A 27,447-nucleotide genomic window follows, 5' to 3' on the forward strand; every position below is an offset into this window, starting at 1 on the left:
GCAAATCTTGATTAACAATTGCCTTTGAAAAAATAATGAATTTGTGACTGTTTGTTACAACATTTACGGGGTTTATAAAATTGATAAGGTACTGATAAAAACAGAAATAAGTTTATAAAAAATTACTGTTCATATATGCTATATATTTATACTGTAGAAAATATTTCTGACCTAGCCAATATCTGAAAAATAATTCATGTGGCTTAAGAATATTTGGGAAAACTTCAAACAAATTGTGCGCATTTGCACACAAATTTGTCGAGTTTTTTAACACCCGTTGGTAGCATATGCACATAATATTGATAAAGCTTATCTGTGTGTAACTACTCTTAAAAAAGCTTATCAGGCATATTAGCTCTTTGAATGCTGACTGCCAGTTACAAAGATAATAAATCGCTGCGCCGTCATCTTGACGCAGCAAATGAGTGTTTGAGCAAAGAGATCGTTAGCTTTATCTCTCTCTCTCTCTCTTTCTCTCTCTCTCTCTCTATCTATCTACTATATGTAGTGCATAAAAGGCAGTCGATCAGCAGGCTCTTCATTCAGTTAAGATCAAGTCCTCAGTCAAGCATGTCGCGCGGCACAGCGCTATTGGCAGCTTTTGCCATTCTGCTTGGGTTGCCCTGCTCGCCCATAGAGGGCGCCAACATATTAGGCCTCTTTAGCACATTCAGCCCATCGCATTTGGTGGTGCACATGTCGATGATGCGCACCCTGGCAGATCGTGGACATAATGTGACCATTGTAACTTCCATGAAGACCAAGCTGATGCCACATGAGAATATTACACAGATCTTAGCGCCCTTGAATGAAGAGACGTTGGCAGAGCTTAATCAGTTCTTGGCGAGATCGGCCAAGGAGAAGGTGTCGATGGCTGTCATGTTTTACCAATTTTTAATGAAAAAGAGCACAATACTGGATAGTCAATATGAATTTCTAACGCACCCCAATGTGCGCGCCCTTTACGAACAGCCGCAAACCAAGTTTGATTTGTTGGTTCTCGGCTTCGTTTTCAATGATTACCAACTGGGCATAGCAGCCAAGCTGGGCATACCCTCCATCCTCACCTGGGTGGGCGTGCCATTTACATTTGTCGACGATGAGGTGGGCAACGTCTACGATCCGGCCTATGTGCCCAACATAAACGTGGGCCTAGATAAGAGCAAGCGCGTCATGGACTTTGCCCAGCGCTTGAAAAACTACTGCATCTGGCTATTCCTAAAGGGCATTACCATTATCTTTGATATGCGCATGGACAACTATTACAAGTGAGTGACGCACTTCATCTAATAGCAAAGCATCCCTAACTCCGTCTCTCTTTTAGACGTGCCTTTGGAACGGATCCACAGCTGCCCAGTTATTGGGATGTTAGGCGAAATATCTCGCTGCTCTTCTACAACTATCACTCGCACAGCGAGGGCCCAGTGCGTCCCACTGTGCCCCAGTCCATAGAAATTGGCGGCGTACAGATTAAGGATCAGCCAGATCCTTTGCCAAGCGAGCTGGCTGACTTTATGGATAATGCCAAGGACGGTGTCATCTTCTTTAGCCTGGGCACCAATGTGAAGAGTGGTTCCTTCAAGCCCCATGTGATGGAGACCTTCTTCAAGGTGCTTTCCAGCCAGCCGATGCGCGTCATCTGGAAATGGGACGATCTGCAGCATACGCCAGGCAATGCTACGAACATCTACTACCACAATTGGCTGCCACAGGACGATATCCTGGCCCATCCCAATACCAAGCTGTTCATTACACACGCCGGCAAGGGCGGCGTGGCCGAGGCTCAATATCATGGCGTGCCCATGGTGGCGCTGCCGATCTTTGGCGATCAGCCTAGCAATGCGGACAACATGGTCTCCGCTGGTTTCGGACTGAGTCTGGACTCGGCCACACTCACAGAGACTACACTGGCACAGACCATCAGCGAGGTGCTGCAAAATCCGGCATATCGAGATAATGTGCGTAGCTTTTCCGCTCTCTATCGCGATCGGCCGCTCACCGCACGCCAATCTGTGATCTATTGGACGGAGTATGTATTGAGGCACAAGGGAGCCTACCACCTGCAGAATCCTGCACTTCACCTCGACTTTGTCGCCCGTCACAATCTTGATGTTTACGCCTGCCTGCTGATCACCCTTGCTGTCTCGCTGACCATTCTCAAACTACTTTCGCGTTTCATTTGGCGAAAACTGCGACGTTTCTCACCCTCTAAGGGCAAGGTCAAAACACAATAGACACCTACAGCATGTTAGCCAAAGTCAATTAATCGACTGCACATTACACGTACGGCGCGTGTCGCGACAACCAGCAAATTGGTCATTAAGATATATATACAAATATATATCGTATATATATATATATATATATATATTCATTTATATGCAGGGCCATATAAGTATCAACAAGTTGCCAACACTCGCAATGACTATTAATAGGCGCTCATTTTCTATTCAGTTTCCTCTCTCACTCTTAGTTTGCAATTACACTGCAAACAATTTCTTAATAAATAACTATTTGTTTCACAGAAACTATGTAAAATATCTGTTTCACAGAACTTTCTTAGATTAAAAATATAATTTAAATATAATTTGAAATTATGTGGAATTGCATTTAGAATATTGTAGTCAAAAAAATAAAAATAATAAAATAAATAAATAAAATAATAAAATAATAAATAATAATAAATAATAATAAATAATAAAAAATATTCTTTAAAAATATTTAGCTTTCTACGTGCATAAGTAAATAAAAAAAAAAAAAAAAAAAAAAATTCAATAAAAATATAAAAAAAGAAGAGCTGCTATATGTAACCAAAAGTGAAGATTAAAGATATAAATAAAAAATAAAGCAATAAAGTAATAAAACAAAACATATATATACATATATATATGTATAAAATATTTATATATAAAATTATTAATAATTCACATATACATAAATAAAATTAAATATCTATACATATTTCTTATCGTTTTGTATTTAGATAATATCGAATATGAGTTTCTTAAATACAATTTTTTTTATTTAAAAAAATGTTATTGAAAGCATTAACTGACTTCAAAGCTTAACATGAAAGCATTATATATAAAACATATATATATATATATATATATATATATATATATATATATATTTACATATTTATTTTTTTAAAGCATACTTTCACAACAACTTGTGCACCCACTCCCTTCGTATACGACTTGATTATTATAGTGTACTTAAAATTTTAGTTCGATTTCTGAGATAAGCACTTAACGTGTTCACTTTAAGTGTGAAAACCAAATGTGACAATATGCAATGTTGTTTGCAATTCACGTAAACAATGTATGCAATTTTCTTTCAGTGTAGGTGTTTCTCTATTAATGGTGTGACTCGCATCTGTTCGAGTTATTCTGGCATCGGCTCAGTGTCGCCGTTGCCATTGAAACGAGTAAAACGACAGCGAATTCGCTTGATTTTCATTGTGGTTTGTTTTTCTTTAGCTTTTTAAATACGAATTCCCTAATTGCCGATCTGTTGTTGCTTTCTCAAATTTATATTTATTTTTGCCGGTCTAGTTATGCATATGAATTATATGTATACGTATACGTAATATATAATTGCCTCAGAGCAGTGTCTTTAGCAGATCGGACTCTAAATTCAAAGTTCAATCGTGGAATGCAACCCGCTGACATTGCACTAGGGCTATTAAGAGAGCCGTCATCTTATTTCATAAGTTTCCACTTGTGTTTCTCTTGATAATACGTGTGCGATTTATGCTTTTGTGATAGCGCTAGGCTTTACGCTACATGTCACAATGGAATTGAGGTAGCTAGCAACCGATTGTAGTTAATACCCTGCATGTACTGAGATCGAGAATGCCTTAGAATAGGGTGTTCTGATTTAGTGATCACTTATATTACAGCGAGTGACAATTATCGAGCAACCTATTGAAACGGATCATGAATATATACTGGAAGTTATATTCTATTCTATTCAGAAATAAGTTATAGGTGAAAAGTAATTTATAGAGAGTTAGCAGACAAGTGAACGCATCTCAAATATAAATTACTAAAATCGATAAAAATCGATAAATTTATTAAATTAATTTCTTTGAAATGTGACTAATGAAAATAGCCTAGGGTTATACTTTCGATAACTCATCCAAAATCGAAAAGTATTGACAACATCCATGTCATTCTGTAACTGTTCTTGGTTATACAAAAACTCTAAAAATCGATAACAAACACAAGTTGCATGCCATATAAAGCAGGTTTGCTACAACTGAAATGCATTAAAAATAATAGAAAAAGTCTAGAGCTTATATATATGTTTGTAATGAGAGCAAGTGCAGTAAATTTTGTGTATCGATAACTTCTCAATCGATGAAAAATCAGTACAAATCGATCAAATTACTATATAGGAAAAATCAAAGCAGTAATGTAACTCTTGTATAGCGATTACTTTTCCAATTTACGCAAAATCGATATTTATCGACACATAATTAGAAGATATTTAACCTTTGTGCTTACATAGATGTACATTTTAGGGTATTTCACAGTCTGCCAACATCACCTACACCATTATAATTTGTTTCGACTTATGTATAACATTCATAGAGCGAACACCAAAACGATAACGTGGCCGGCGATTTGTGTTCGCTTATCAGCGACATCGAGGCTTATCGGACGGACGTTAGTTTTCATATAAATAAATGCAGTTGCGGCAGTCCATTTAGTTAAAGAAGGAAAGTATTGCCCGAAAGACCTGAACATGGCTCAATCCGTGCTGTCCGGCACATTTGTGTGCCTCCTGCTCGGATTCTTTGTGCTGCAATCGCCTGGTGTCGAGGGCGCCAACATATTGGGTGTCTTCACCAGCCACAGTCCGTCGCATTTTATTATTAACATGTCGATTATGAAGGCCCTGGCGGAGAATGGGCACAATGTGACCGTGGTGTCGGGCACTTCACCAAAAGTGACCCACAAAAGCATCAAGCACATTGTCATCCCCCTGAGTGCAGCCGAGGAGAAGGAGTTGAACGACGGCATGACCGTCTTGGCCAAAGAGAAGCCATCGATAATTACAACATTCAGAAATATATTCGGTTCGCTGTCGATGCTTATCTATAAGCAAGTGGATGTGCTGGAGGACAAGCGGTTCACCGATCTCTACAAGAATAAAGACAACAAATTTGATGCCGTTATTGTTGGCTTCTTCTTCAACAATTATCAACTGGGTCTGGGCAGCCTCTTCAAGTGTCCCATTATTCTGACCTGGACGGGACCGCCGATGATGCAAATCGATAGTAATATTGGTAATCCGGAATTGATGTCCTCAGTGCCCACCATGCATGTGGCGGTTGCCCCCGGTCGTGCGATGACCTTTAAGGAGCGTCTGGCCAATTTTGGTGGCACCATGTTCTTCCGTCTCTTTACCTTCTACTTGGAGACGCTAAATGTCAAGTTCTATGAGTAAGTAATTCAATTTATTTTGTACTATTTAAAATTTAATTCATGATTTATAAATTTTTAGTCGTCTATGGGGTAAGGTGCCGTCCATGATGACCTATGAGCAGGCCAAGCAGAACGTTTCTCTGGCTTTCTGCAGTAGTCATGGCATCAGTGAAGGACCCATTAGGCCCAATGTGCCGGCTCTTGTGGAGATTGGTGGCATACAGATTAAGGACAAGCCAGATCCGTTGCCCGAGGATATTGAGGAGTTCTTGACAAATGCCAAGCATGGCGCGATTCTCTTCAGTCTGGGCAGCAATCTTAAAGGCGATAACATAGATCCAGATGTAATTAAAAGAATATACAAAGTACTCGCCGGGCTGAAGCAGCGTGTGATCTGGAAGTGGGATGATCTGAACAACGTGCCTGGCAAGTCGGCTAACATACTCTATAAGAAGTGGATGCCACAGGACGATATACTGGCCCATCCAAACATTAAACTCTTCATCACGCACGCTGGCAAAGGAGGCGTTACTGAGTCCCAATATCATGGCAAGCCCATGCTGGCTCTGCCAGTATTCGCCGATCAGCCTGGAAATGCAGATAAACTGGTGAAAGCGGGTTATGGATTAAAGCTCGATTTGCTGACCCTGGAGATGAACGAATTTAAAGATGCAATTAAGGAAATTCTGAACAATCCCATTTACACCAATAACATTCAACACTTCTCTAAGCTCTATCGCGATCGTCCCATGTCAGCCCGCGATTCGGTTATATATTGGGTTAACTATGTGCTACGTCATCACGGGGCTGCCCATATGCAGAGTCCCCTAGTTAAAATGGGCTATATTGCTACTAACAATATAGACTTGTATCTATTAATTGCAGCGATACTCTTGGTTATCGTGCTGATAAGCAAAGTTGTGTTCAAGTTCATATGGAGCAAGTGTTGTGGGGGCAAAGGCTCGAAGCAAAAGACTTCAAAAAAGACAAAGGTCAAGAAGCATTAATATATTATTTGTACTGTAAATAAAACAAATTATAATTTACGATTTTATAGAAAAACGACAATAAATTTCGATGTAAATATGATAATCGGCAAATGTTTCGAAACTTTTGATAAGATATAATAAAAATAAATTAAGGGTGATTCAAGGGGCTGCTGAACTAACTAATCTGTGCATATACTGGTTCGTGTCTTTGATAAGCATTTGTCAATCACACAAAACGTATTTTGTTTCCATTTAATTTTAAAATCAAAATACAGATTTAATATGGAACTGAAAAATAATTTTAAATATCTTGTATTCAACACATCAACTAAGTCCATATATTATTACATCAAATATATACATTTGTAAGTGTGTATAAGCTTTAGGATCGTATTTGTTCCTCGGTTTCAGCATTTCGTTCAGCAGATGGAACAGCTGGAACTGCCTTATCAGTTGCCAGAAACTTTTGCAAACTTTCTGCCGTAACAAGTCCACTGTCGTCCGCATAATGCATGAGATCACAGATGATGGGTGACTCAACAACTAGAATATACTGGCATGTTTTTGGCTCCAGCAGGTACATGGAGACCGCCGTACCGCTGGTGGTAACTGGAGTACAAGTTAACTTAACGTCCACCTCGCGTGGCAGACCGCTGCGATCACAGTGGGTGCCCTTCTCATAGTGATGCCATATGGACGATGTAAATCCAGGACGACGAGCGCCTTTATCGGGATTTGAACTAGCCCACAAACGATGCGATTCCTCTGAGAAATATCCCAGAAACAATTCGACTTCGCTGTTTTTATCCTTATGGAATTGGCGCACATGCCGGCCATAACAGAACTCGTACTTCCACCACCCGGTGCCCTGCAAGAAGTGGAATTGTTACACGAAGAGTTTGGGTATTTGATATCCTACTTACTCCAGTTAGACAATTCTTGCCCGATATAAACTCCTTTATAGGTGTCAGATCGTTTAAAGGCGCTGGAGTTGTTCCTGAAGCAGATCTCGATATCAAGAGCTGTTGATATTCATTGTCCACGTCAATATCACTATTTGCCATCAGCTCCAAGATGATTTTATCCACATTCCCACTATACTTGAAGGTAACCATATCGCCATCTGTCTTGGAAAACAACTTGGCTGGTGCTTTGCTCTCTTTCGACACGAGCAAATCGTTTTCACTTTCTTCCCACTCGCTCAGCTCCTGACGCAGCATACTAATTGGTTTATGTGGATCCGTTTGTGAATTGAAACATTTGATAGATATCTCTTTGGTCTCCTCCGCATGAAAAGCAGGTATGGCACAAAGCGATGAGGTCAAGATAATAGCTTCATAATTACACGATGAGGTCTCCTTGAATGAATAGATATCATCCTTGCCATGTGGATAGCAGACATAGCGCACCATTGTCGTTCGCGGCGCATCAATAATATCGCACATAGTTCCATCGGTGAACTCCATTTCAAAGTATGGATATCTGGTATTATCTATTTTCAACGTCTTATACTTTGGTTTGCCATCGGCCTTACGTTCCAGTTCCCATGTTTTTTTAGCCAGCTCAGTTTTCTCCTCGCTCCATTTGCCCAAATAGTATTCCTGGAACTTCACATTCTTGCCTTCGCGCTCCTCGTGATATTGACGCACATGATGACCATGACAGATCTCATATGACCAATAGGCTTCAATTCGAAACGAGCAGGTGGGCGCCGAAAAGATTGGTTGCAGTAGCGCAATGGGAGCTTAATAATGAAGCATTTAAATATAATTAAGATTTGGCTAAAGAAGAAATAGATTTGACACTCACACAGCTCCGGCTGGTTGGTTTTCTCCTCTTCCTTGGGTGTCTCTAGCTCTGGTATTAAACACTCATATTTTTCCTTCTCTTGTGTGTAAAATGTCCGCAATTGACCGCCCAACTCCTTTTATGCATATAAAACACAATTATTATTTATATAATTGCAACTACAGCTGATTTTGCCTTACCGGATCATTTAATAAACTAGGCACTTCGAAATCTATTTTGTAGAGTACGGAATCATCAAAGTCTTTGGCATCGTGAGCTGCTGCTACAGCGACCAGCAATAAGAGCAGCAGCAGTTTTTGCTCCATTTTATGTGCTGCTTTGCTTTATTTTTAAATTTGATATATTTTGGATATTCACAATTTAATTGTCATTGCATACGCAAATTACACGTCGTCTAGAAAAATAATAAACATGATTTTTCAGCTGGGTGAGAATGTTGTTTGTTAACGCAACACTGTGAATGGCAAAAAGTGTGTACATATTTAATGTTGGGCAATTTAATTATTTTTAAATCTTACGGTTCAGATATAATTTAAATTTTAAATTTAACGGAAATTTATGATTTTGTTCAATGATATTATATATAAATAATTATAAATAAAAAATAAATCTCATTGTTATATCAGAACATTTTTAATAACAGTATCGTAAATGATTTAATTAAGTAAAATACGTTAAGCTAAGTTTGTTTCGGAAAATTTAAATTTTCAAGGCTTATAAGAAACTCAAACGATATTTGAATATGTAAATGAATAAGTAAAGTAATAAATTCAGATTTCTTTTCAAATTATTTTTATTTCATAAATATTTTAAAGTAGATTTCCTAACTGCTTGCCCCTGTTGCATTATCTGTTGTATCGCTACTCCCCGTTGACCAGACTGTTTCCTCTTTATTATCATGATCTAGTGGCATTTTGTCAATAGCATCCAGTATGAATTTAAGCGAATGAGCTGTACGTGGCAGCCAATCCATAATACGCGACGTGGGCTTTGTTTGAGTGCTTGGGTCGCTGTCGTCCACAAAATCATCATCGCCGCCCGTCATCGAACGCCCGGCACCCAGATAATCCTGATAATCATAATCGCTAGTCAATGGATTTACCTTGGAGTAGTAAATGGCAGCGAATGTGGAATAGATGATTAGAAGTGCCGTGCCCACCTACAAATTAGAGAGAATAATATCATTGGGGATCTATATCTATATCTTAATCTCTATCCGAATCCACATCTCTTATTTGTTTCGTACCTGAAAGGCAGCCCAGAACTTGTAGGAGCCCTCGGTGATGACGAAATCATAATAGCCTTTGAGTGGATCACCCTTGATATAACGCCCCTCACCAACATCAGTGCTGGCTGGCTCCGGCTCCCGCCTGTGTCTCATGCCACGCACCGCAGCATCTTCCTTGGCATCATCTTTCTTAGTAGCATCGGCTTTGACAGCTTCTACGATTGCAACTGGAGCTGCTGTTGCCTCCTCGGCTTCATTTGATTCGTTCGAGCTGCTGGTGCTCGTTGTTGTGGTTGATGTCGTCGTTGTCTTCACCTTTTTGTTCTGATTTGGCTTTGCATCTTTATTGCCATTAGCACGTTGCGGTTTCTTGGAGTTGACTCTGGACTTATTCAGTTGCTGCTGCTGTTGCTGGCGCAGACGTTGCTTCTCTAGCCGCTCCTTCTTCAGCTGCTCGTCACTCTGCCGATGACGTTCGGCCACCGAGCCCCAGGCGCTCATCAGTGCCTGATATAGATCCCACATTTGTTTCAGTGTCTTCAAAAATGTGACCAGCGATGATTCCGTGGACACTGGCGCATAGGCCACTGCATGGACAGGTGCAACGGTTGCCGCCTGCTTAGAGACGAGCTGTTCCTGGGGACGCGGCTGAAAGCCCATGGGATAATCATACACTTCGTCGTAGGCGGCATAGGGCGGGCTGCATATTAATGAATCAAAGTTGAATTTTCATTTAGCCAATAAAAGCAGAGTTCCCCTTTTCCTTACCGATTGCCTGCTGGCTCCAATTTGCGGATATTGCCGGGAGGTGATGTTGTCTGTGTGGCATATTTCCATTGCGTGTAGTAGGAATCGTTGGGTCTGCCCTGAGCCGCTCTGCCCTCGCCTGCTTCCTCTTCAGATTCAGTTTGTTCCCCGCCATAATCATCATAGTTGGGATCCAGCTCGTATGACCTACCCTGCGGCGGTCCAAATGAATCCATGCGCTCGGCCATAGCCGGTGGAGCGCTTTCCTCTTTCACAACCACCGCCTGCTGCTCCTCATAGTAGCTGTTACTCCTGCCAGTTGCTGCGATTCCACTGGCATTCTTCGCATCCCTAGCAATGCGATCCACAGTTGCTGCAACTGCATCGTCCGAGGCGTTCGTGGATGCTGCAAACTTCGACCACAGGCGCCGCACAAGGAACACATCGCTCAGACGTTGATGCTCATCCGACTGAGCCCGATTCGCTTCCAGCAGAGCAACGCCCATGAGCGTGAAGATGAAGAGCAGCATGGCTACGAGCAGAGTCCATAAGCCCGGCAAGCAATTTCGTTGCTTCTTCGTTGACATATCCGTGTATGCCACCATTCTATATGTATATATATGTTTAACTGTTGCTTATTACTAATCCGCACCAGCTGCCGTTCGGCTGGGTGTCCACACGTTAACTAAATGCAGAACTTGAAGCCAGTTGCCACAAAAACTTATACCCAATTCCAATAATCTAGGCATATTTTCCAACATACACAGGTGTGTGTGTGTGTGTGTGATTGGTGCTAATACAAGAGAAATGTACTTCCACCGGCATCAGTATCTAGAACATCTACGTCTCGACGCAGCCTCGTTGAAAGGTGTTAATCCGTGGGCCGCGCGTATTGGTTGGATATTGGGCCACTGCTCCAATTTCAATTTAACGGTTCATTCGGCAACGAGTGCTACATCAATTATCATCTCACACATACACACACACATGGGTATGGGTATATCGATCCATTCATTTATGCATAATCCAAGTCTTTACTTGTTTACCTCGAAATTCATTTTTCGCGGTGAAAGTGCGCAACATGCTTTCCGCCCTAGACACACGCCTCCCAAGCTGCCAGGCGAGGCCCTAAAGAAGATCTCAAATCTCAAGATTGCTGCGAGTATTGTCTAGAAATGCCGTTGACGGCCCATATGGTGGCCCTCTGTCATGGCCCGCTTCTGGCGTGTGGCACGCGTATTATCACATTCTATAACAGATTTTACATGAATAAACATATAAACATTTATATATATATAGGGCTATTTGTGTGTGTGTGTGTGTAGTTCATATAAAGAAGTAAAGCGTGGCTCCTTCGTTAAAGCTGAAGAAAGAAATCTGTCAAAGCCGACAATGAAAATGTTATCAATTTGTCTATTCAAATTTAGTCCAATGATTGGTAAAATATAGCTAAATACATACAAAGCAAATGGAGTAAAAACTTACCAAGGCTTAAATACTTCAAATCAATATTTATTTATGTATATATAATTTAGATGATAATGTATAAAACTCATAAATTAATTGAATTTAATATTGCTTTAGTTAATCTTAGATCAATTTTGTTATATACAAAATTCATACATTATGCAGCTTAGATAGTTCCAATAGCAAGCCAAAGTGCTCCAGCTGCAAGTGCACGACTAGCCGATACCGTAAGCCTCGCATCAAGCAACCCCTTATAGAAGTCAATCTTATCTTATATACACATTCACTTACGACCTTTGAAAGAGTTTGTAGGCAAGCTCAACCGACTGAGTGATACTCGTTCAGTTGGCGAGCTCCACTCCAAGTGGCGTTTATATATCAACTATCTAGAAGATCTAGAGTAAGTCTTTGGAATTCTAGTGCAGACATTGGTGAAGATATTGTTACTGCCATTTGCCGTACCATATATGGCATATCTGTAGCTTGATCATTTTTGTCGTGATCTATGAAATTTCAAATCTTTGAAAATTAAATGAAATTGGCAGATTTACCAAGCACTTAATTATTTAGTAAGCAAATTTTATTTCATTTTCAAAGATTTTAAATATATGCATATCAAGTTTATAGCTGTAAACGTGCCCCCAGTGGACGTGTCCAAAACACTATGCACTCTATAAGACAAAGGTACCCAGACTAATAAACATTTCCAATTTCATATCTCAAGATTCAAGATATTTACAAGTAACGTATGTTAAACCAATATACGTCCATTTAACCTGATGAGTAAACACCAAAATAATTTGATTGATATTTTTTTTATTTATTAAAAAATAACATAAAAATCAATTACAATTTGAATAATATTTAAGTGCTGCAAATTTCAATTGGCAATAGTTCTAAGCAGCTCTATTGTTTTATATAGATTTTGTTTAGCTGCAAATAGTTGTAAAAACCAGTTTCATGACCTTTTCAATTATTTACGATCTACGCATAAAACTTTCCCAAAAATCAACTAGAAACAAACACGTTCAAGGCAGAATCAATAATAATTCGTAACGCTGTAACAACGCAGTTAAAAAATTGTTTGCAAATGTCTACGTGATAATGATGTTCATGATGACTAACTAGAAGAAACACCTGATAACCAACGAGCTCTTGTTTTTTACTTTTTTTGTTTACCAAATATCAACAACTGCGCAGTAAGAAACCGGCAAATCGAGAGAAAAAGCCGGCAAAGAGACTCGATTGACTCGATTAGAGTGGACCTGTTTTTCATATATTTTCGTAAAAACTACGTGTTTTAGTTATGTTTTTATGGCATTTAAGTACCTTTCGTAGATAGTTTTATAGAAACTTAACGAGCAGAAAAAATTATTCCTTTTAAACATATATATTTATATAGTTTTATCATTATCATTTATTTATTTATTTAGTTTTGCTTATAAACAATTTTTAAAAACTTAGCTATTAATGATCCTTCTATACCGTTATTATAAAGTTAACTATTATAATGAATATTTTTTTTAAATTTTATTAAATCGTGATCTGAAAAAGTGTACATCTATATACTCTCTAAACAGTTAGCAAGTAAGTATAGCCATATTATCTACGTCACGAAACATCATTGAAAACATCATATAGTAGATACTAGTATTGTATTTTTAATATTAATAAATTAAATCTAAAGCATTTTATTGATAACAAGTTAGTGTTAGCTGAAAATAGCCAGCTTCTCACTTTCTCCCCAGAGCCTTTCACTTTTCGTCATTTTTAGTATAATTAAAATTCGATTGGATTCAATTTACTTATATATATAACATTCAGTTTTTGCACGCCGCCTTCTTGTTGTTGTTGTTGGTGTTGACAAGTTTAGTTAGAATCTTTCTGGAGTGCCCGGACGGATCAAAATGATTGGTATGATCGCTGGCTTCCTTCTTGGTGCGCTGCTTGCCGCTGTGCCCACAGAACATGTGTTTGTCATGATCATAATTGTAGTGTTCGTATTGATCGCAGCTTGCCTCAGACATTTTGATTTGATTTTAATAAAAAATCTGGAATTTGTTAAACTCTTCTTTGCTTTAACTCTAGGCAAACGTCTCTGCGGTTTGAGCTCTGCAATCACAATGATTGTGGCTACGTTGTGCAGTGTATAAAGAAAGCTTTAAACGACATCCGAAATGCTCTGCCTTCATTCTCTTTCCATACAATTTGTCGCTCTCATAAAGCTTTTCTACACTGCGCAATAATATTGCTGGGTACTTTTGGTCTACCTTATGCGTTCGCGTATTTGTAATATCATTGACTAAATATTCTGGTTATATCAGTATGCTCTGCTCTTCCATTAGAACTTTCACATAGGAATCAATTTAGCTCAGAAGTGTTTGAGCAATCTTGCCTATTCCATTAGTTTTGGACATAAGTGGTTTGTAAATAAAATAACTACTCTAATAGGAGTGCATTATAAAAAACATATAGCCTGGAAATAGACGAGGAGTATAAGAAGTCTTTGCGAACCATTTTCAAAACAAAGTATTTGCTACTTCCTCAGATTATTCCTAACTAATAGCTTCCTTTGGCAGCAACGTCTTCAAGCGCTTCACAGCTGGCGTTGTCACATCTGATACTATTTTACGACGTGGTGAGCCCGTTGCCTTAGTCTCCGTAACACTGCTTCCGAGCATAGCATCGATGGGCGGTAATGTAAAGTCATCTGGCATCTTATTTTCGAATGAGCTATCCACTGTTTCGGACAGTTCCAGCTGCACCGCCCTCTCCGTATGGACACGCTGCACGTGCTCTTTCATTTTGTCTGAGCGATGACTGCTAAAGCCGCAGAGCTGACATTTATACCGATTGAGACCGCCCTCTGTATGCTTGAGTGCATGTCGCTTTAGGTTCTTGCTTTGACTGAACTTGCAGCCGCAAATCTCACAAATGAAGTCGCGGCCCTGTTTGTGCGTCTCAATATGCAGTTTCATATTCTCCTTGCGATTCGCTCGATGCTTGCAGCCGGCGACTGTACATACAAAAAACTCGCCCGTGTGCAATAGCTTATGACTCTTTAAGGCCTTCATATGTGTCGTGCTGTAGCCGCAGACATCGCAGAGCATTTGCTTTTCGGGATTATGCACCAGCATGTGATTGCTCAGACCTTGCTTCCACTTGAAGGCCTTGCCGCAGTGCGAACAAACATGCGGCGTTTCGGTCGTATGTTTCGGGTGATGAACGAGCAGCGCGGCTCGAGTGCTGAAGCGATTATCGCACTGGAGACAAAAGAACGGCTTACGAAGGTCAGAACCATGGCGGCGGAGATGTGAATCATACTCCCGCCAATCCAGAAATCCAACTTCGCAGAGCGAACAGGTGAGGTGAGACGGCTCGCAGCTAGTCATGTGATCAATCATCTTTTGCACCTGATAACATTTAAAGTCACACCCAATGCAATAGTTTATTTTGCTGTTCGACTTAACAGCACGTGGATTCTTAAGCTACAATTGAGAGGTCAGCTTAAAGAAATTGCTTATAGAAGAATAATTTGTATCATACCTTAAAATAGCTTTGTTGATTCTCAAAGATGACGTCCGCTTTTTTTGCTGGCTGCATGGTATCCTCCACATCTCCAGTTTTTACTTCACTTGACTCCAAGCTCGCATTCTCATCACTTCTTTGCTCTATTTGATACAGGTTCAGCAACTCAGTTACAGAAAGTATTTTCGCCAACTCCCGAAAATGCGTTTCATGCTCCTTGGAAACGGAAACAATGTCCTCATAGAAGAAGTCCACTATTGTGTGCAGACACACGGTGCAGTTAAAGTTGCGTATGGTGACTTTTAGTGGATTCTGTATGGAAAACTGCTGTTGCTTCTGCTGAGTGAGACCAATAAGTTGACTTTGGGCAGCAACCACGCAAAAATGCACGCTGCATGTGCAGGGCGCATCATCCGAGTCCAGCTCCAGCTGTAAATCACAAAATTGCCCTGTTCTGCGCTGATTATTTAGGTAATTAGATACCTTGGAGTGCAGCGGTTGATGCAAAGTGGGCTGAACGATGGGTGTTTGCAGCATTGCATTTAAGTTTTTCAAACCCAAAATGTAAACAATAATAAATATGATAAGCAAGTCAATAAACAGCTGTTAAGCATTCAGAAGTACACGTTTTAACACGAACCATTCACAGCAAATGCGCACGTATGACATCCGGTTTGATCAAACTGTACGTTAGATTCAAATCGCATATTTATATATTCTGTTTTTAAGATGACTAGAAATTTTAGTTATCTATTTTATTAAATTGTTAACATAGGAATGCCACAGTTTTACATTAATATATAATGGACAAGGCTCCATTCATATAATCAATACATTGATATCCATTCAGACAAAATGCGCGCGTTTAAAATCTGCGTATGACATGCAGTTGGATCAACTTGTACGCTAAATTCAAATTAAATTAGTCAGCCCAAATAAATTATTATAATATTACACTTATTAATGGAAAATTATACAGCAGCTGACATACTGCTTGGCCGGCAGGAACAACCTTATCATTTGTTTACCGCATTGATAAGAGATTTGAAGCGTTGGTGGAAGCTTCGCCAGAGCTGCGAGCTGTCTGACCAGTCGTGCCTTGCACAGCAAAACGAACGAACGTTTTAAGTGATAGACAAAGCCACAAAGCAACTTTATAAACGTATATATATATATATAGTTTTTATAGTATAGCAGCTGAAGAACATACAATATGGAAAGGTATCTTATAGTAACTAACTATTGAATTCACTTTAATGGTTAAACCTTTTTCTAGTATCTGGCAGGAGTGTCTGTCATTCTTAAAGACTCTACTATGTTTCATTGTGGCACTTATGCTGTTGCCACTGCTGCTGCTTTCGTTTGTGTGTAAGTATTCTATTTAGTATGACGTTTTTCCGACCAATAGACTAGCAGGCGCGCTGACCCAGATGGGCTACAGAAACAGATCAAACAGGCCGGCTATAAATAAACGAGGCATGGGTTGATTAACCGCTCCATTCACCCAAAGGATGCAATGCTTGAGTTCGATTCGCTTAATGGGATACGCTTCAATACCTAGCCTGTCACAGATAACGTCTGTGATGGCTGATGAGAGGGCTCGCTAGAGGGGCGGGCGTGCCGCCTCAGCTTACGCCATATACCAATTGATAAGCTTTGTTTATAAATAATACCTGTTGCACCTTTTGAAGTACCCAGACGAGCGACCAAGCTGAACCTTGACCAAATGAATTACTCATTAAAAATTTTACTAAGACGATAAGACGAAGCGTAGCCAAATATTATAACAAAATTATTTCCATCTCTCTCACTCTCACTCTCACTCTCTCTCTCTCTCGTTGCTTGACAGGTGCGCATTTTACCAACGAGCTGGCGAATTATCTGCTAAGCATCAAGTATCCCAATTTAACCATTTGCAAATCCAAGAAGATACGCACCTTGATTGATACCCCTAAGAACGCGGGCATCTTTCACTTTCTGCTACAGGTGGAGGGTGTCTGTGACTATGAAAGAATTAAGCGCACCTACGCTTTGCAGTTGACTGAGCTTAAGGACAAGATGGGCATGATCAAGTTTCCGAAATTGAGGCAAAAGCTGGTCACCTGCTGGGGCCACTATGCCTGGGTCAATGATAGCAGGTGAGTGCAGTGTGTAGCTGGAGTATTACACAGAGTCTAATAATCTCTAGCTTGCAGTGGCTTCAATATCAACAATCATGTGATACTCAGCACGCACAGATATCGCGGACGTCCTGTCAACGAGTCGAACATTCAGGATTATGTCAGCGAATTGGCTGCCAAGTATATACCCTCGGATTTGCCCCAGTGGCAGGTGACCGTCATACCCAATGCGGATCCGGCACAGCCCTATTATATACTGATCAAAGTGCATCATTTGATCATTGCCGAGGAGGACGATTTGCACGTGAGCGAAATGCTGCTGCTGCAGGACAACGAACGTAAATCGTTTGTTGGCCTCCAGGATGGCTTGACCAGAGCGACGAATACCAAACAGCTCTCGCACTTTGTGCGTCAGCCGGAGCATATTAGCAAGCTGCTGAATCATGTGCAGCATTTGATTAGCTGTCGCTGGCAGCAGTTTATCTATGAATTTGAATCCCTCGATACGCCCGATGGCGTCAAGGCCCATCCGGATGCACGGAACCTCAGTCAGCTGCTTTCGCTGCTACTCATCGTATTGGTTAATGTGGCTTTGGGATATTGGCGCACCCGGACAATGCGCCGCAAATGGCAGCGACGCTCGACTGGCTATCGCAATGATTTGGGTACATTGCAGACGCTTTATGTTTTATTCCAGCATGAGCTGGAGCAGCGTAATCTTAGCTGGGCTGTGGCTCGCTCTGCCTTGCTTTACAGTCTGCAACCGGTACATATAGTGAAGACCTGGTCGCGCTTTCTCTGGCAACAGTTGCTGCATCATTTCCTCCTGCTGCCCTATCACATCTACTGTGAGTTATTGGCTCTGCGTGATGTGCTGCTCCGTGGTCAGACCCCGTACAGCAGCACCTATTGCGCTCGCCTGTACTTGTATGTGCCTTTGCTGCTTTATGCCCAACTGGAGCTCTGCAAGATTTGCTATGAGCTGTTCAAGGCACCCAGAAATATCTATGATGTTCTCTTTGTGCAGCCCACCAAGGAGTTGAATATCCTACACAAGAAATCTTATGCAGGACGCAAAATTGTTTCCTTTAGTCGATCGATAGATGGCGCTTTGCTACGCGAACGTCATCAGCATTTGTTTGGCCAAGAGCTGCGTGAGTCCGACTTCAGCTTAGCGTGCTTGGCAGGCGCTGTTTACGACTACTTCAATACCTTCTCCGACAGAGCAGCAGTGCCTGCTCTTCTGAACACAACTTGTCGCACTATATCTAAAGGCTACTTCACTGATCGCAGTGCAGATAAATCGGAGCACATTGGAGGCGTTGTCTTTTTGCAGCTGCCTTTGGGCTCGCCGGATGCACTTAAAGCTCATCAGCTGCACGAAATTGTGGAGCGCATACGCAAACAGCAGATAATGTTATATTTGGCTTCTATTGGACAGACCAAGTATAGTCTGCTCACGGCGCTGCTGCCTCATGTACTAACCAAGATCTTTATTAATTTTTTCTCATATAACTTTCCCGTTACCATCACGGAGATCTATGGCACAGCGGACACACAATTCCAGGCTGCATGGGGGCAACGCGTGCAGGATGTCTTACTGTTTCGACCGCCACAATCAAAAACTTGTTTATCCTTAAATCTGCATCGATTTGGCGACAAGTACAGGCTAGCGATTATGGCTGATACGCATCTGGCACCGGATCACACGCTACTCACACAATCCTTTGAGCGTTACATGGAAACTGTGACATTATAATAACCCATTATTAAATCAGTAATATATATATCTATTTGAAAAATTGAATAATCTTTTTTACAACAACAATTAACTAGCGATAACATAAATTAAATAAAGCGCGCTCTCAGTACTATTCACACTAAGTTAGCCGTTTTCGTACATGCAGCCATTCACACAAAATGAGCGCTAATATTGTGAATATCATTTAAATTTGACATAAAAAGCTGTCGTTTTTTTTTCAAACTTTTTGCTGAGCTTTGTTCGTAATAGCAACATAAATATATATAAGTCCTATGTTAATTGAAAAAAAGAACAGTACCGAGTGAAACTCATCTTTAAATTGGACTTAACACATACCCGCAAAATACAAACAGAAAGTTGATAGAGCAGAGTAAAGCGTAGAATTCTTTGCTCCATGTCGCTCAGTCGCTTATTGAAGCCGGGTCTGGACGGTTGTGTAGCCGGGAAAATCGAACATTTGTGTTTTTTTAAAAAGATTATTTATGCCAGATAACCAATGGGGTCAAAAACAAATTGCCATTTGCTCTTACACGTGTCTTAAATAATTAGTACAAAGTAACAAGTTTAAATTAGCATTGAAATAATTGGCAATTCCAATTATTAACCAAATACAAAACATAAATAAACAACTGCACAACAATTACAGCTCTAGATACAAGTCCCGTAACAAAAATTCACGCAATGTATTGTTGTTCTTTGTTCCCGCCGCTTCGTTCCGCTTGCCATATCAAGAAATATCATCTAATCAAAACTAGTTACAATTTCTCTGAGCTTGCAATAGACAAAGTGAGACAATAGGTAGAGTTCGCAGCAAAAATAATATGAGAGCTACAAATTAAATAGAACATCCGCCTTATACAAAATAATAACAATAAATAAAAGTTAATTAGTCAAAAACAAAATAAACAAAACAACGCAACTGTTCTTGCTACTTTCTGTTTATGGAACTATTAATTCTTATATGGTAATGTAGTAATACTGTCTGTAGTATTATATATGTACATAGACACCTCGGAGGTTTCCAGCGAGCTTCGCGTTCGTCTTCCAATAAGAACGCCACACAAGCTCGTCGCAAACGGTTGATCTTCGCAATCTGATTGCGCGGCAAGCGACTCGACTCGCATCGGACTCAGACTCATCGTACTTGCTTTTAAGTGTCGCTGATTAAGCTTAAACGCATTCAACTTGAATCAGCTATAATTCGAAGAGCGAGCGTGTGAGATGAGACAATTGCACTTGGTGTTCATTTGGGCGCTGGGCATCTGGCCCGCGATGTGGGCGCAGCAGCTGGACACATTTCGATTGGCTCCACAGTCTGGTGCGGATGTACAGCAGCTGAAATTGTGGCTGACAATTAGCGCCCGGAAGCGCTTCCTGGAAGTCAGCTGGAAGCATGCGCCGGCAAGAGATGGAGATCATGTCTTATTAACTGTACAGGATCCGCATAGCTTTGAGCTGCGATCTGTGCCCACGGGCACGCCGCTGGCAGGATTCGAGAGAAGTAGAGACAGTGACAGCGAGAGTGAGGAGAGCAGCGGTTCAGGTGCAGACCAAGTGGCCTTTGTGCCCTTTCATGGCTATACAAGCACGCCTGAAACAGTGGCCAAGGCAGCTGCTAGTCCGGAAACTCAGCATTGGGTCTCAAATGGTGGCAACAACGAAATCGTGGCCGCCATCAAGCCCAGCCACTCTTCACAATGGTTCACCACGGGCGTGCCCTTTGATTATGCTCTATCTCGGAATGTGACTACGCATAGTGATTGCTATGGCTATTGGGCTAGTTACATCGATGACCATGGACGCATTCTGGCCAAGACGTGTGTTCGCGCTTATCCACGCTGGATGACGAATTTGCACAGTGGTTTGGGTGATCTGCGTCTGCGTGATCTCTTCATACCGGGCACTCATGATTCGGGCTCCTATAGACCCAACTTCGATCCACTGTTGCGCGAGAGCCTGGTCACCAAATATGCTCTAACCCAGGACGATGATATCCGCGGCCAGCTGCTGCATGGAGCACGCTATCTGGACATACGTGTCGGCTACTATCGTCCAACGGAGGAAAAGTTCTTCATATACCACGGCATCACCAAGCAACGGCCACTCAAAGAGGTCATACAGCAGGTCAAGGACTTTGTGCTAGAAACCAATGAAATCGTCATCTTTGGACTGAAAGAGTTTCCTGTGGGTGAGTAAAAATACAATTTAAAGGAGGGTATGTTGACTTAGTATAACGCCCGTCTGACCTTCTGCCTCTATTAATGCATTAAAGCAGATGTATATGTCTTGATCAAATTGGAATAAACTGAAATTTGATACGTTTTCACTTGTTTCGAATAGGCTTTGGCAAGAATCTCGGCGTGCATCATCTGTTGGTTGCATATCTGCGAGAACAGTTTGGAGATCTCATCGTGCATCCATCGCTCACCTGGCATGCCACGCTACGCGACATCTGGAAGCGACAGCAGAACGTAATACTGGCCTACGATAAAAGTGAGATTGTGCAGCAGTATCCGGAGTTGCTCTTTGGTGGCGTGGATCAGCGTTGGGGCAATGTTCAGTCGTGGACGCGTCTCGAACGCCACTTGCGCTACGTCAACGACTTCGATGTGTCGTAAGTCCAGCGAGAGCTGCTTCAAGAGTTGTCGAAATTTTCAACTTTAAATTTTCTCTATGAACAGACGCTTCTCGAGTCGTCCCGTGGTGGACATGGCGGAGCTGACGCCAGAGACCTGGGATGTTATACTAGATAAGCATGGCGGACTGCGTAAAATGGCAGACAATGTGAATTGGCGCATCTCACAGCTATACCGAGATGAGCTTGGCGACCATGCGAACATTGTGGCTGCAGACTTTATACGTGGCACCACGCTCGTCGATACGGCCATAGAGCAGAACAGAAAAAAGATGGGGCATTAGCAAATGTTATAGACAGTTGTCAACGATCTATAGATCTACACAAAAACGATTTCAACTTATAATTCTGTTGATCTGTAACAAACAATTTACATTCACAATAAGAACACATTAACTTCAATTTGAATAAGCCAATATTTTGAAGCTTTCTAAAGATTTTTATACATTTAGTTCAAGTTGATAAATATGCGTAGTAATACTTATAGCTAGTTTCAATATTTTTCGCTTATAATTTATGGTTTCCCTAAACGCGTCACAACAGAGGCAAGTACATACGTGTATATATATCATTTATATATAGCTATTTGTTTATATAAGTTGTGTGAGAAACTCTTTTGTAACTGCCATCACTTGAATAAATATAAAGATAATACAAAAATGTAACTATAGCTAGCATATAAACTGATTTGCAAATTAAATTTTGAGGAATGATAATAATGTCGGTGCGAAAATATCATACAAAAAGTTTTGGCATACAATTAAAAAGCCCTTGGCTGGAGTTAAATATCTTTGCTTTGTGTGGTTAACTAAATGCACATAGCACTTTGGCCTACTTTAGCGATTCGTTTGACTCTATAATGGTTGTATTGAAGATGGCACGACAAAGCTCAACCATGGCATTCGAGAGACGGCCATAGCAACGCGGCTTTTGCTGCCAGGCAATGCACACATAGTAGAAGGGAATGCCAGCTAAGGTGATGGCGATGCCAATGAGTAGGTTGGCGGGCTCCTTAAAGTTGGGTAACAGCACCAAGGTCACGCAAATGGTCATAAAAATGATTGGCAATGCCAAATGCACTTTGATGGGACGAGGTAAATCAGGTCTATAAAGAGAACAAATAGTCTGTTTGTTTATGCGTCACATAAATTTTTATTTCTTTAACTTACTTCTTGTGTCGCAGCCACAACATGCCCGCTATGCTGGCTACAACGGAGAGCCATAACACGGAGCTGAAGTAGTTAATCAGCTCATAGACATTCTCGGTAAGCAGCATTAGCAACGACATCAAACACTATCGAAAGCAAAAACATTGTTTTAAAATATTTTCGGCTGCTTTAGTTCGCTTGACTTACGGTAAATATCAGCGAAGGTATTGGTGTCTGTTGCTTGACATGGAACAGTTGAAAGAACTTGGGCAGATGACCCTCCTGGGCGCCAGTGGCAAACAGACGAGCCGAGGTGAAGAGCACACCATTCACGCCGCCAAAAGTGCTCAATGCCACAAAAATGGGCACCATAAAGGCCAGCGGTCCAAATACCTTGTTGCCAAAGGTCACGGCAACTGCCAGAGAGCTCAGCATCTCCGGCTTGGAGACAACGGCAAAATATGCCAGATTAACCAGCACATAAATTCCCGTAACCAGGGGCATCGCTATCCAAATGGCGCGTGGCAAATTTCTATGAATATACAGAATGTACGATTTGAGAAACCTTAAACGTGCCACGAGCAACACTTGGCTCGGAGATTCAAGCAGTCAGAGCACTTAAATTGATTGCTGAGCGCTGTTCTGTTCTGTTCAAATTGAATTCATTAGGGGTAAAATGCGAAACTTGGGCGCAACAGATAGCCAGCTAACCAGCCAACCCCACCACACACATACACACACTCATATATATATATACTCATTCACAGATAACCAACCATCCCCAACACACACACAGCCTCAAGGACACTCAACAAGTGGGCGCAGGCAACTTGTTGCTGACGTAAATGGCAAATGGGGCAAAGTCATTTGTCTTGTTGACAGGCCCTATGCCACGTCGTGCAACCACTCAGCCACCCACTTTTTGATTCATTCGTTTATTTATTCACTCATTCACTTACGCGCCCTATTTGCTTATCGAGTGGCTCTTACTTGTATGGATCCTGGAGCTCCTCAGTGACAAAGTTCAAATAGTTCCAGCCGCCAAAGGCAAACAGGCCGGAGTAGAAAGCATAGCCAATATTTCGCGCACTGTAGCTACCCTCCCAGGGATTCGAAAAGTTATCCAACTTTCCAGTGGCCATGACATATAGACCGGCGAGTATTATCATAATAAGTGCCAAGAGCTTGCCGACCGTAAAGATATCCTGCACCTTCATCGACACCTTGACGGACAGACAGTTTATGGCAGTGAGTAGACCTGCGAAACAAATTTATAGAAGTTACTTATGTATATATTATTGGATTACTTAGCTTGATTTACTCACATAGACACACGGCAGCTAGCAGCTTCACGGCATTCTGTGGCGGATCGCAGTCCTCAAAGAAGGGCTTGGCAGCATAATGGGCAAAAGTCAGCGCAACTATTGTCTGAAAAAAAAGGAAAATTACAATTGATATATCATATATCATAAGCTAGAACATTTCGCAGAATTTCATATGAGCTCAAAAAGAGGTCATCAACGATATGCGATATTTTCTCAAAAATTCAAATTTTTGTCTAATGCGCTTAGCACATTATCAAAGGTAGAGTATTTTAAATTCGGCTACAAATAAAGTTGTTCTTTCTCGTATTACCATAGTCCACAGAGATTTCTTTTTATTGCAACTGCGCTTGCAACACGCTGATTATTCAAGTTATTTTGCTTCCACAAAACTCGCATTGAAAATGTTTCCCACTTTTCTTGGAAGCCACTGCCAATTGCGAGCAATTGTGGTCGAAGGTTGGGCTTTAAATCAATTTATTTAGCAATACGATACAATCAATACAACATCATAAACTAATAACAATCAAATCATTTAGATTTTATTGGTTGCGCCAATAAAATAATCAAATCAACTTACCTGTGTAGTAGGCCTGATAATGAGCAGGGCGATCCATAGGCGTAGAAAGCCTACAAGCGGCCCAAATGCGACCAACAGATAGGCGTAATCTCCCCCGGATCTCGTAATGCTAGTGCCCAGCTCCGCATAGCAAAGAGCGCCGATTGTTGAAAGAATCCCACAGGCGGACCAAATCAAAAGTGAACTTCCGACGGATCTGAATGCAGTGAGAAGCGCAACGAAGAGCGGTTAGGAGGTATCGTGAATATGCTGTCCAAACAATAGATTAAGCAGCTGCTGCTGCTGTTGTTGTTACTTTCCGGCACCAAGTGGTTAAAGTGGCTCCACAAATAAACCAAACTTTCGTCTGCCTCATTCTCGCTCTCTATTTTCTCTCTGTGTGAATCGATGTGAGTGAATGTTTATTTTGGGGCAATCTTGTAATTGTAGCACAGACTTCTCAAATACTTTTGTGGCTGATGCAACAATTGTCCGCGATTTCGCGATGCGGACAAAATGCTACAAAGCTAAACTGAACGTTCTCAAGGGTGTTCGCAACAATAACAAGGCTTAATTACTTATAGTAGAGCTTCACCCACACTTGAAGAAAGGGAGAGAGCGAGAGAGGGAGATGGAGAGTGAGCCATTGGCTTGCAATTCAGCTCAATTTACCGGGCATAAAGAAATGTTCCAATTTACAAAATAAAATTTAACGCTATTGACCTTTTACTTGCTCACTTATGAACTTGTCTAATGAACTTGCAAAGGTTCGAAATGCACTAATTAAAATCGAGCTTGATGACAATTGAAATATGTAAAGATACAAACTATGCAGCTTTCATCTTTAATCTTAACTACTTCTACTTCTTATAAACGAATTGTATAAGTTCCCTTTACTTACTCCGTATAGTAGAACACTCCGGTGGGTGCTATAAATATGCCCGATCCAATAATAGTGCCCACTATAATGGCCACTCCATTGATTAGAGTTAGTTTTCGCTTTAGCACTATTTTGTCTCCATCGCCGTCTTCAACTGCTTTCTTTGTGTCTGCTGAATGTCCATTGGCAGGGGGCTCCACTAAACTGGTGGATACCCCATTCGCATATCGCTCAGACATTGTAGAAGGGTTTTGTACTATAGCACGTTATAAAATCAGTTCCAATATTCCCTTAGAGGTTGCTACAAGAACTTATTCTCCCGCAGGCGCTGGCATTGCCACTTGAAATGAAAATTATTAATAATTAATTTATCATATATAGAATATATATCATTTTTTAAATTTTAAGTCTACATTTTTTAAAACAATTAATTTTTAAATATTTTTATCAGACCTTTTATATTTTTATAACAATATATTTTTATTTAACTTTTATATTTTAAAACTTATTATTTTTACTATATAAAAAGTAAAGTTTTTCAGGAAATATAAAGAAAGCTTCATTTTGGGATTCCCATATTCTAATTTTAAACTGCTATTAAGATCGTACTTTATCATTACCTTATAGGTAAAGAAGAAATGAAATTGTGATTTTTTAATAATTAATATAGTATACGATAAGATAAGATTTCTACATTAATTATTGCTTTTGAATATATATCAATAGAAATGTTTTTAATTATTGAATTTCTGCATAGTAATATCGTTTGTTAAAATAGAACTATGTCAATTGTTCATATGTGAATAGAGTTCAAGAAATAATCAAGAAATATTAGAAAATAAGACTTCTTTTTATCTACAGTTCTAATTATCATATTGTTTGGTTCTAATTGAAGGCTTCGATTGATAAGTGAGAGTGTCATAAATAATGACGTTGTCTGTTTTCAATTCGGAATCGTAAACCTGTTAAACAGCCGTTAGCCTTGCCAACGTGTGGCAACTGAAAAAGCGTAATCCAATGATTTTTGGCTCCACACAAAGTAAACATTACTAGCTACCTATGTGTATATAACTAAACTAGTAATTAATCGAAATTTTAACGTTGAAAAAACTTGTTCACATATAAATGGGGGCAATGCACGGCCGCTCGCGTGCCAAATTCTTTACGATTTCGTCACATCGTCGCGTGGCAGTGACGTTTTTTTAGTTTTGCTTCATTAGCACTTTTTGCGAATATAGGGTAAATATTGTTTATCTTTTTTGGCAGAATAATCGCACACCTTTACATTTATTGCATATTTGTTGTCACTTGATAATATTTTGCATTACCATAAATTATAAGATTAAAGCGCGACAAATCAACAAACTACGTCGAGCACCGCGTTGAAACTGTTTTGGTGACGAAATGCGTTTGCCATAGCGACCCGAGACCGGCATTTTAGCAATTTGTGGTGAGAGCAGTGGTAAAGATGGGCACGTGACACGCACGAGCTTATATATCACATTAATATTTAGTTTCCCTATTGCTGATATTGCAAATCGAAAAAGGAAAATTAATCAAAACTAATGTATAACTATAAAAGATACATTTAAAAGATATCCAGTACATAACTGCTTTCACAATCATTTGTGTATTTAACTCTTATATGATTTTTCAATAATTGTCAATTGCCGCACATGACACGCTAGCTAACTTTGCACTCATCTCTAGAAAAAGAGAGCGGAGAGTACTTAATTAAATGAGTAATCAGCGAATGCGCAAAACCGGAAATGAAAAAATGTTCCGGTGCCAATGCTATTTTTGTTTTACATATTACAG

The 27,447-nt window shown here is 40.4% G+C and overlaps 8 protein-coding genes across 9 annotated transcripts; 3 read left to right on the top strand and 5 right to left on the bottom strand.

Moving 5' to 3' along the window:
- The first annotated feature begins 557 nt into the window (after positions 1 to 557).
- LOC111602462 lies at positions 558 to 6,599 on the top strand. The gene is made up of 4 exons (XM_023319522.2): positions 558 to 1,268; positions 1,325 to 2,219; positions 4,693 to 5,453; positions 5,515 to 6,599. The coding sequence occupies exons 1-4, from the start codon at positions 571 to 573 to the stop codon at positions 6,440 to 6,442; spliced, it is 3,282 nt and encodes a 1,093-aa protein (XP_023175290.2). The 5' UTR covers positions 558 to 570; the 3' UTR covers positions 6,443 to 6,599.
- Positions 6,600 to 6,726: 127 nt separating this feature from the next.
- On the bottom strand, positions 6,727 to 8,656 carry LOC111602491 (endoplasmic reticulum lectin 1). The gene is made up of 4 exons (XM_023319557.2): positions 8,413 to 8,656; positions 8,234 to 8,348; positions 7,348 to 8,168; positions 6,727 to 7,292 (listed from the first exon to the last, which is right to left on the bottom strand). The coding sequence occupies exons 1-4, from the start codon at positions 8,536 to 8,538 to the stop codon at positions 6,807 to 6,809; spliced, it is 1,548 nt and encodes a 515-aa protein (XP_023175325.1). The 5' UTR covers positions 8,539 to 8,656; the 3' UTR covers positions 6,727 to 6,806.
- Positions 8,657 to 9,056: 400 nt separating this feature from the next.
- Positions 9,057 to 10,813, bottom strand: LOC111602451. The gene is made up of 3 exons (XM_023319510.2): positions 10,230 to 10,813; positions 9,480 to 10,161; positions 9,057 to 9,392 (listed from the first exon to the last, which is right to left on the bottom strand). Exons 1-3 carry the CDS (start codon positions 10,811 to 10,813, stop codon positions 9,057 to 9,059), a joined length of 1,602 nt encoding a protein of 533 aa, XP_023175278.2.
- Positions 10,814 to 13,481: 2,668 nt separating this feature from the next.
- LOC111602475 (nuclear protein 1) lies at positions 13,482 to 13,801 on the bottom strand. The gene has a single exon (XM_023319537.2). The coding sequence runs from the start codon at positions 13,700 to 13,702 to the stop codon at positions 13,496 to 13,498; it is 207 nt and encodes a 68-aa protein (XP_023175305.1). The 5' UTR covers positions 13,703 to 13,801; the 3' UTR covers positions 13,482 to 13,495.
- On the bottom strand, positions 13,713 to 15,785 carry LOC111602474 (zinc finger protein 99). Its single transcript, XM_023319536.2, has 2 exons — positions 15,222 to 15,785; positions 13,713 to 15,163 (listed from the first exon to the last, which is right to left on the bottom strand). Exons 1-2 carry the CDS (start codon positions 15,738 to 15,740, stop codon positions 14,231 to 14,233), a joined length of 1,452 nt encoding a protein of 483 aa, XP_023175304.2. The 5' UTR covers positions 15,741 to 15,785; the 3' UTR covers positions 13,713 to 14,230.
- Positions 15,786 to 16,320: 535 nt separating this feature from the next.
- On the top strand, positions 16,321 to 19,084 carry LOC111602487. Of its 2 annotated transcripts, XM_023319550.2 has the most exons (4): positions 16,321 to 16,424; positions 16,480 to 16,571; positions 17,053 to 17,341; positions 17,399 to 19,084. In XM_023319550.2, exons 1-4 carry the CDS (start codon positions 16,417 to 16,419, stop codon positions 19,080 to 19,082), a joined length of 2,073 nt encoding a protein of 690 aa, XP_023175318.1. In that variant the 5' UTR covers positions 16,321 to 16,416; the 3' UTR covers positions 19,083 to 19,084. The 2 variants fall into 2 exon arrangements, with proteins under 2 accessions (XP_023175318.1, XP_023175319.1); XM_023319551.2 differs by lacking the exons at positions 16,321 to 16,424; positions 16,480 to 16,571 and having other exon boundaries at positions 17,231 to 17,341; positions 17,392 to 19,084.
- Positions 19,085 to 19,405: 321 nt separating this feature from the next.
- Positions 19,406 to 22,128, top strand: LOC111602498 (PI-PLC X domain-containing protein 1). The gene is made up of 3 exons (XM_023319569.2): positions 19,406 to 21,273; positions 21,426 to 21,699; positions 21,767 to 22,128. The coding sequence occupies exons 1-3, from the start codon at positions 20,307 to 20,309 to the stop codon at positions 22,002 to 22,004; spliced, it is 1,479 nt and encodes a 492-aa protein (XP_023175337.2). The 5' UTR covers positions 19,406 to 20,306; the 3' UTR covers positions 22,005 to 22,128.
- A 44-nt stretch (positions 22,129 to 22,172) lies between these two features.
- On the bottom strand, positions 22,173 to 27,046 carry LOC111602497 (large neutral amino acids transporter small subunit 1). Its single transcript, XM_023319568.2, has 8 exons — positions 26,958 to 27,046; positions 25,651 to 25,969; positions 24,771 to 24,966; positions 24,194 to 24,296; positions 23,859 to 24,126; positions 23,076 to 23,400; positions 22,890 to 23,014; positions 22,173 to 22,825 (listed from the first exon to the last, which is right to left on the bottom strand). The coding sequence occupies exons 2-8, from the start codon at positions 25,866 to 25,868 to the stop codon at positions 22,552 to 22,554; spliced, it is 1,509 nt and encodes a 502-aa protein (XP_023175336.2). The 5' UTR covers positions 25,869 to 25,969; positions 26,958 to 27,046; the 3' UTR covers positions 22,173 to 22,551.
- Between the last annotated feature and the right edge of the window lie 401 nt (positions 27,047 to 27,447).

Source organism: Drosophila hydei, unplaced genomic scaffold (assembly GCF_003285905.1).
Source record: "Drosophila hydei strain 15085-1641.00,03,60 unplaced genomic scaffold, DhydRS2 tig00000172-arrow-pilon, whole genome shotgun sequence".
NCBI lineage: Eukaryota > Metazoa > Arthropoda > Insecta > Diptera > Drosophilidae > Drosophila > Drosophila hydei.

What these genes read in the sequence shown, in the direction of transcription:
- LOC111602462 (XM_023319522.2), top strand. Translation starts at nt 571, where the DNA reads ATGTCGCGCGGCACAGCGCTATTGGCAGCTTTTGCCATTCTGCTTGGG. An exon ending in CGCATGGACAACTATTACAA is followed by an intron (nt 1,269 to 1,324) that starts GTGAGTGACGCA and finishes TCTCTCTTTTAG; the next exon opens with ACGTGCCTTTGGAACGGATC. An exon ending in TCTCACCCTCTAAGGGCAAG is followed by an intron (nt 2,220 to 4,692) that starts GTCAAAACACAA and finishes TTCATATAAATA; the next exon opens with AATGCAGTTGCGGCAGTCCA.
- LOC111602491 (XM_023319557.2), bottom strand. Translation starts at nt 8,538, where the DNA reads ATGGAGCAAAAACTGCTGCTGCTCTTATTGCTGGTCGCTGTAGCAGCA. An exon ending in CTAGTTTATTAAATGATCCG is followed by an intron (nt 8,349 to 8,412) that starts GTAAGGCAAAAT and finishes TATGCATAAAAG; the next exon opens with GAGTTGGGCGGTCAATTGCG. An exon ending in AACCAACCAGCCGGAGCTGT is followed by an intron (nt 8,169 to 8,233) that starts GTGAGTGTCAAA and finishes TTCATTATTAAG; the next exon opens with CTCCCATTGCGCTACTGCAA.
- LOC111602451 (XM_023319510.2), bottom strand. Translation starts at nt 10,813, where the DNA reads ATGGTGGCATACACGGATATGTCAACGAAGAAGCAACGAAATTGCTTG. An exon ending in TTGGAGCCAGCAGGCAATCG is followed by an intron (nt 10,162 to 10,229) that starts GTAAGGAAAAGG and finishes ATTAATATGCAG; the next exon opens with CCCGCCCTATGCCGCCTACG. An exon ending in AGTTCTGGGCTGCCTTTCAG is followed by an intron (nt 9,393 to 9,479) that starts GTACGAAACAAA and finishes TCTAATTTGTAG; the next exon opens with GTGGGCACGGCACTTCTAAT.
- LOC111602475 (XM_023319537.2), bottom strand. Translation starts at nt 13,702, where the DNA reads ATGTCTGAGGCAAGCTGCGATCAATACGAACACTACAATTATGATCAT.
- LOC111602474 (XM_023319536.2), bottom strand. Translation starts at nt 15,740, where the DNA reads ATGCTGCAAACACCCATCGTTCAGCCCACTTTGCATCAACCGCTGCAC. An exon ending in ATCAACAAAGCTATTTTAAG is followed by an intron (nt 15,164 to 15,221) that starts GTATGATACAAA and finishes TCTCAATTGTAG; the next exon opens with CTTAAGAATCCACGTGCTGT.
- LOC111602487 (XM_023319550.2), top strand. An exon ending in GCTGCTGCTTTCGTTTGTGT is followed by an intron (nt 16,572 to 17,052) that starts GTAAGTATTCTA and finishes GTTGCTTGACAG; the next exon opens with GTGCGCATTTTACCAACGAG. An exon ending in GCCTGGGTCAATGATAGCAG is followed by an intron (nt 17,342 to 17,398) that starts GTGAGTGCAGTG and finishes TCTAGCTTGCAG; the next exon opens with TGGCTTCAATATCAACAATC.
- LOC111602498 (XM_023319569.2), top strand. Translation starts at nt 20,307, where the DNA reads ATGAGACAATTGCACTTGGTGTTCATTTGGGCGCTGGGCATCTGGCCC. An exon ending in ACTGAAAGAGTTTCCTGTGG is followed by an intron (nt 21,274 to 21,425) that starts GTGAGTAAAAAT and finishes TGTTTCGAATAG; the next exon opens with GCTTTGGCAAGAATCTCGGC. An exon ending in GTCAACGACTTCGATGTGTC is followed by an intron (nt 21,700 to 21,766) that starts GTAAGTCCAGCG and finishes CTCTATGAACAG; the next exon opens with ACGCTTCTCGAGTCGTCCCG.
- LOC111602497 (XM_023319568.2), bottom strand. Translation starts at nt 25,868, where the DNA reads ATGTCTGAGCGATATGCGAATGGGGTATCCACCAGTTTAGTGGAGCCC. An exon ending in GGAGTGTTCTACTATACGGA is followed by an intron (nt 24,967 to 25,650) that starts GTAAGTAAAGGG and finishes CACTGCATTCAG; the next exon opens with ATCCGTCGGAAGTTCACTTT. An exon ending in TACCTTCGCTGATATTTACC is followed by an intron (nt 23,015 to 23,075) that starts GTAAGTCAAGCG and finishes TGCTTTCGATAG; the next exon opens with TGTTTGATGTCGTTGCTAAT.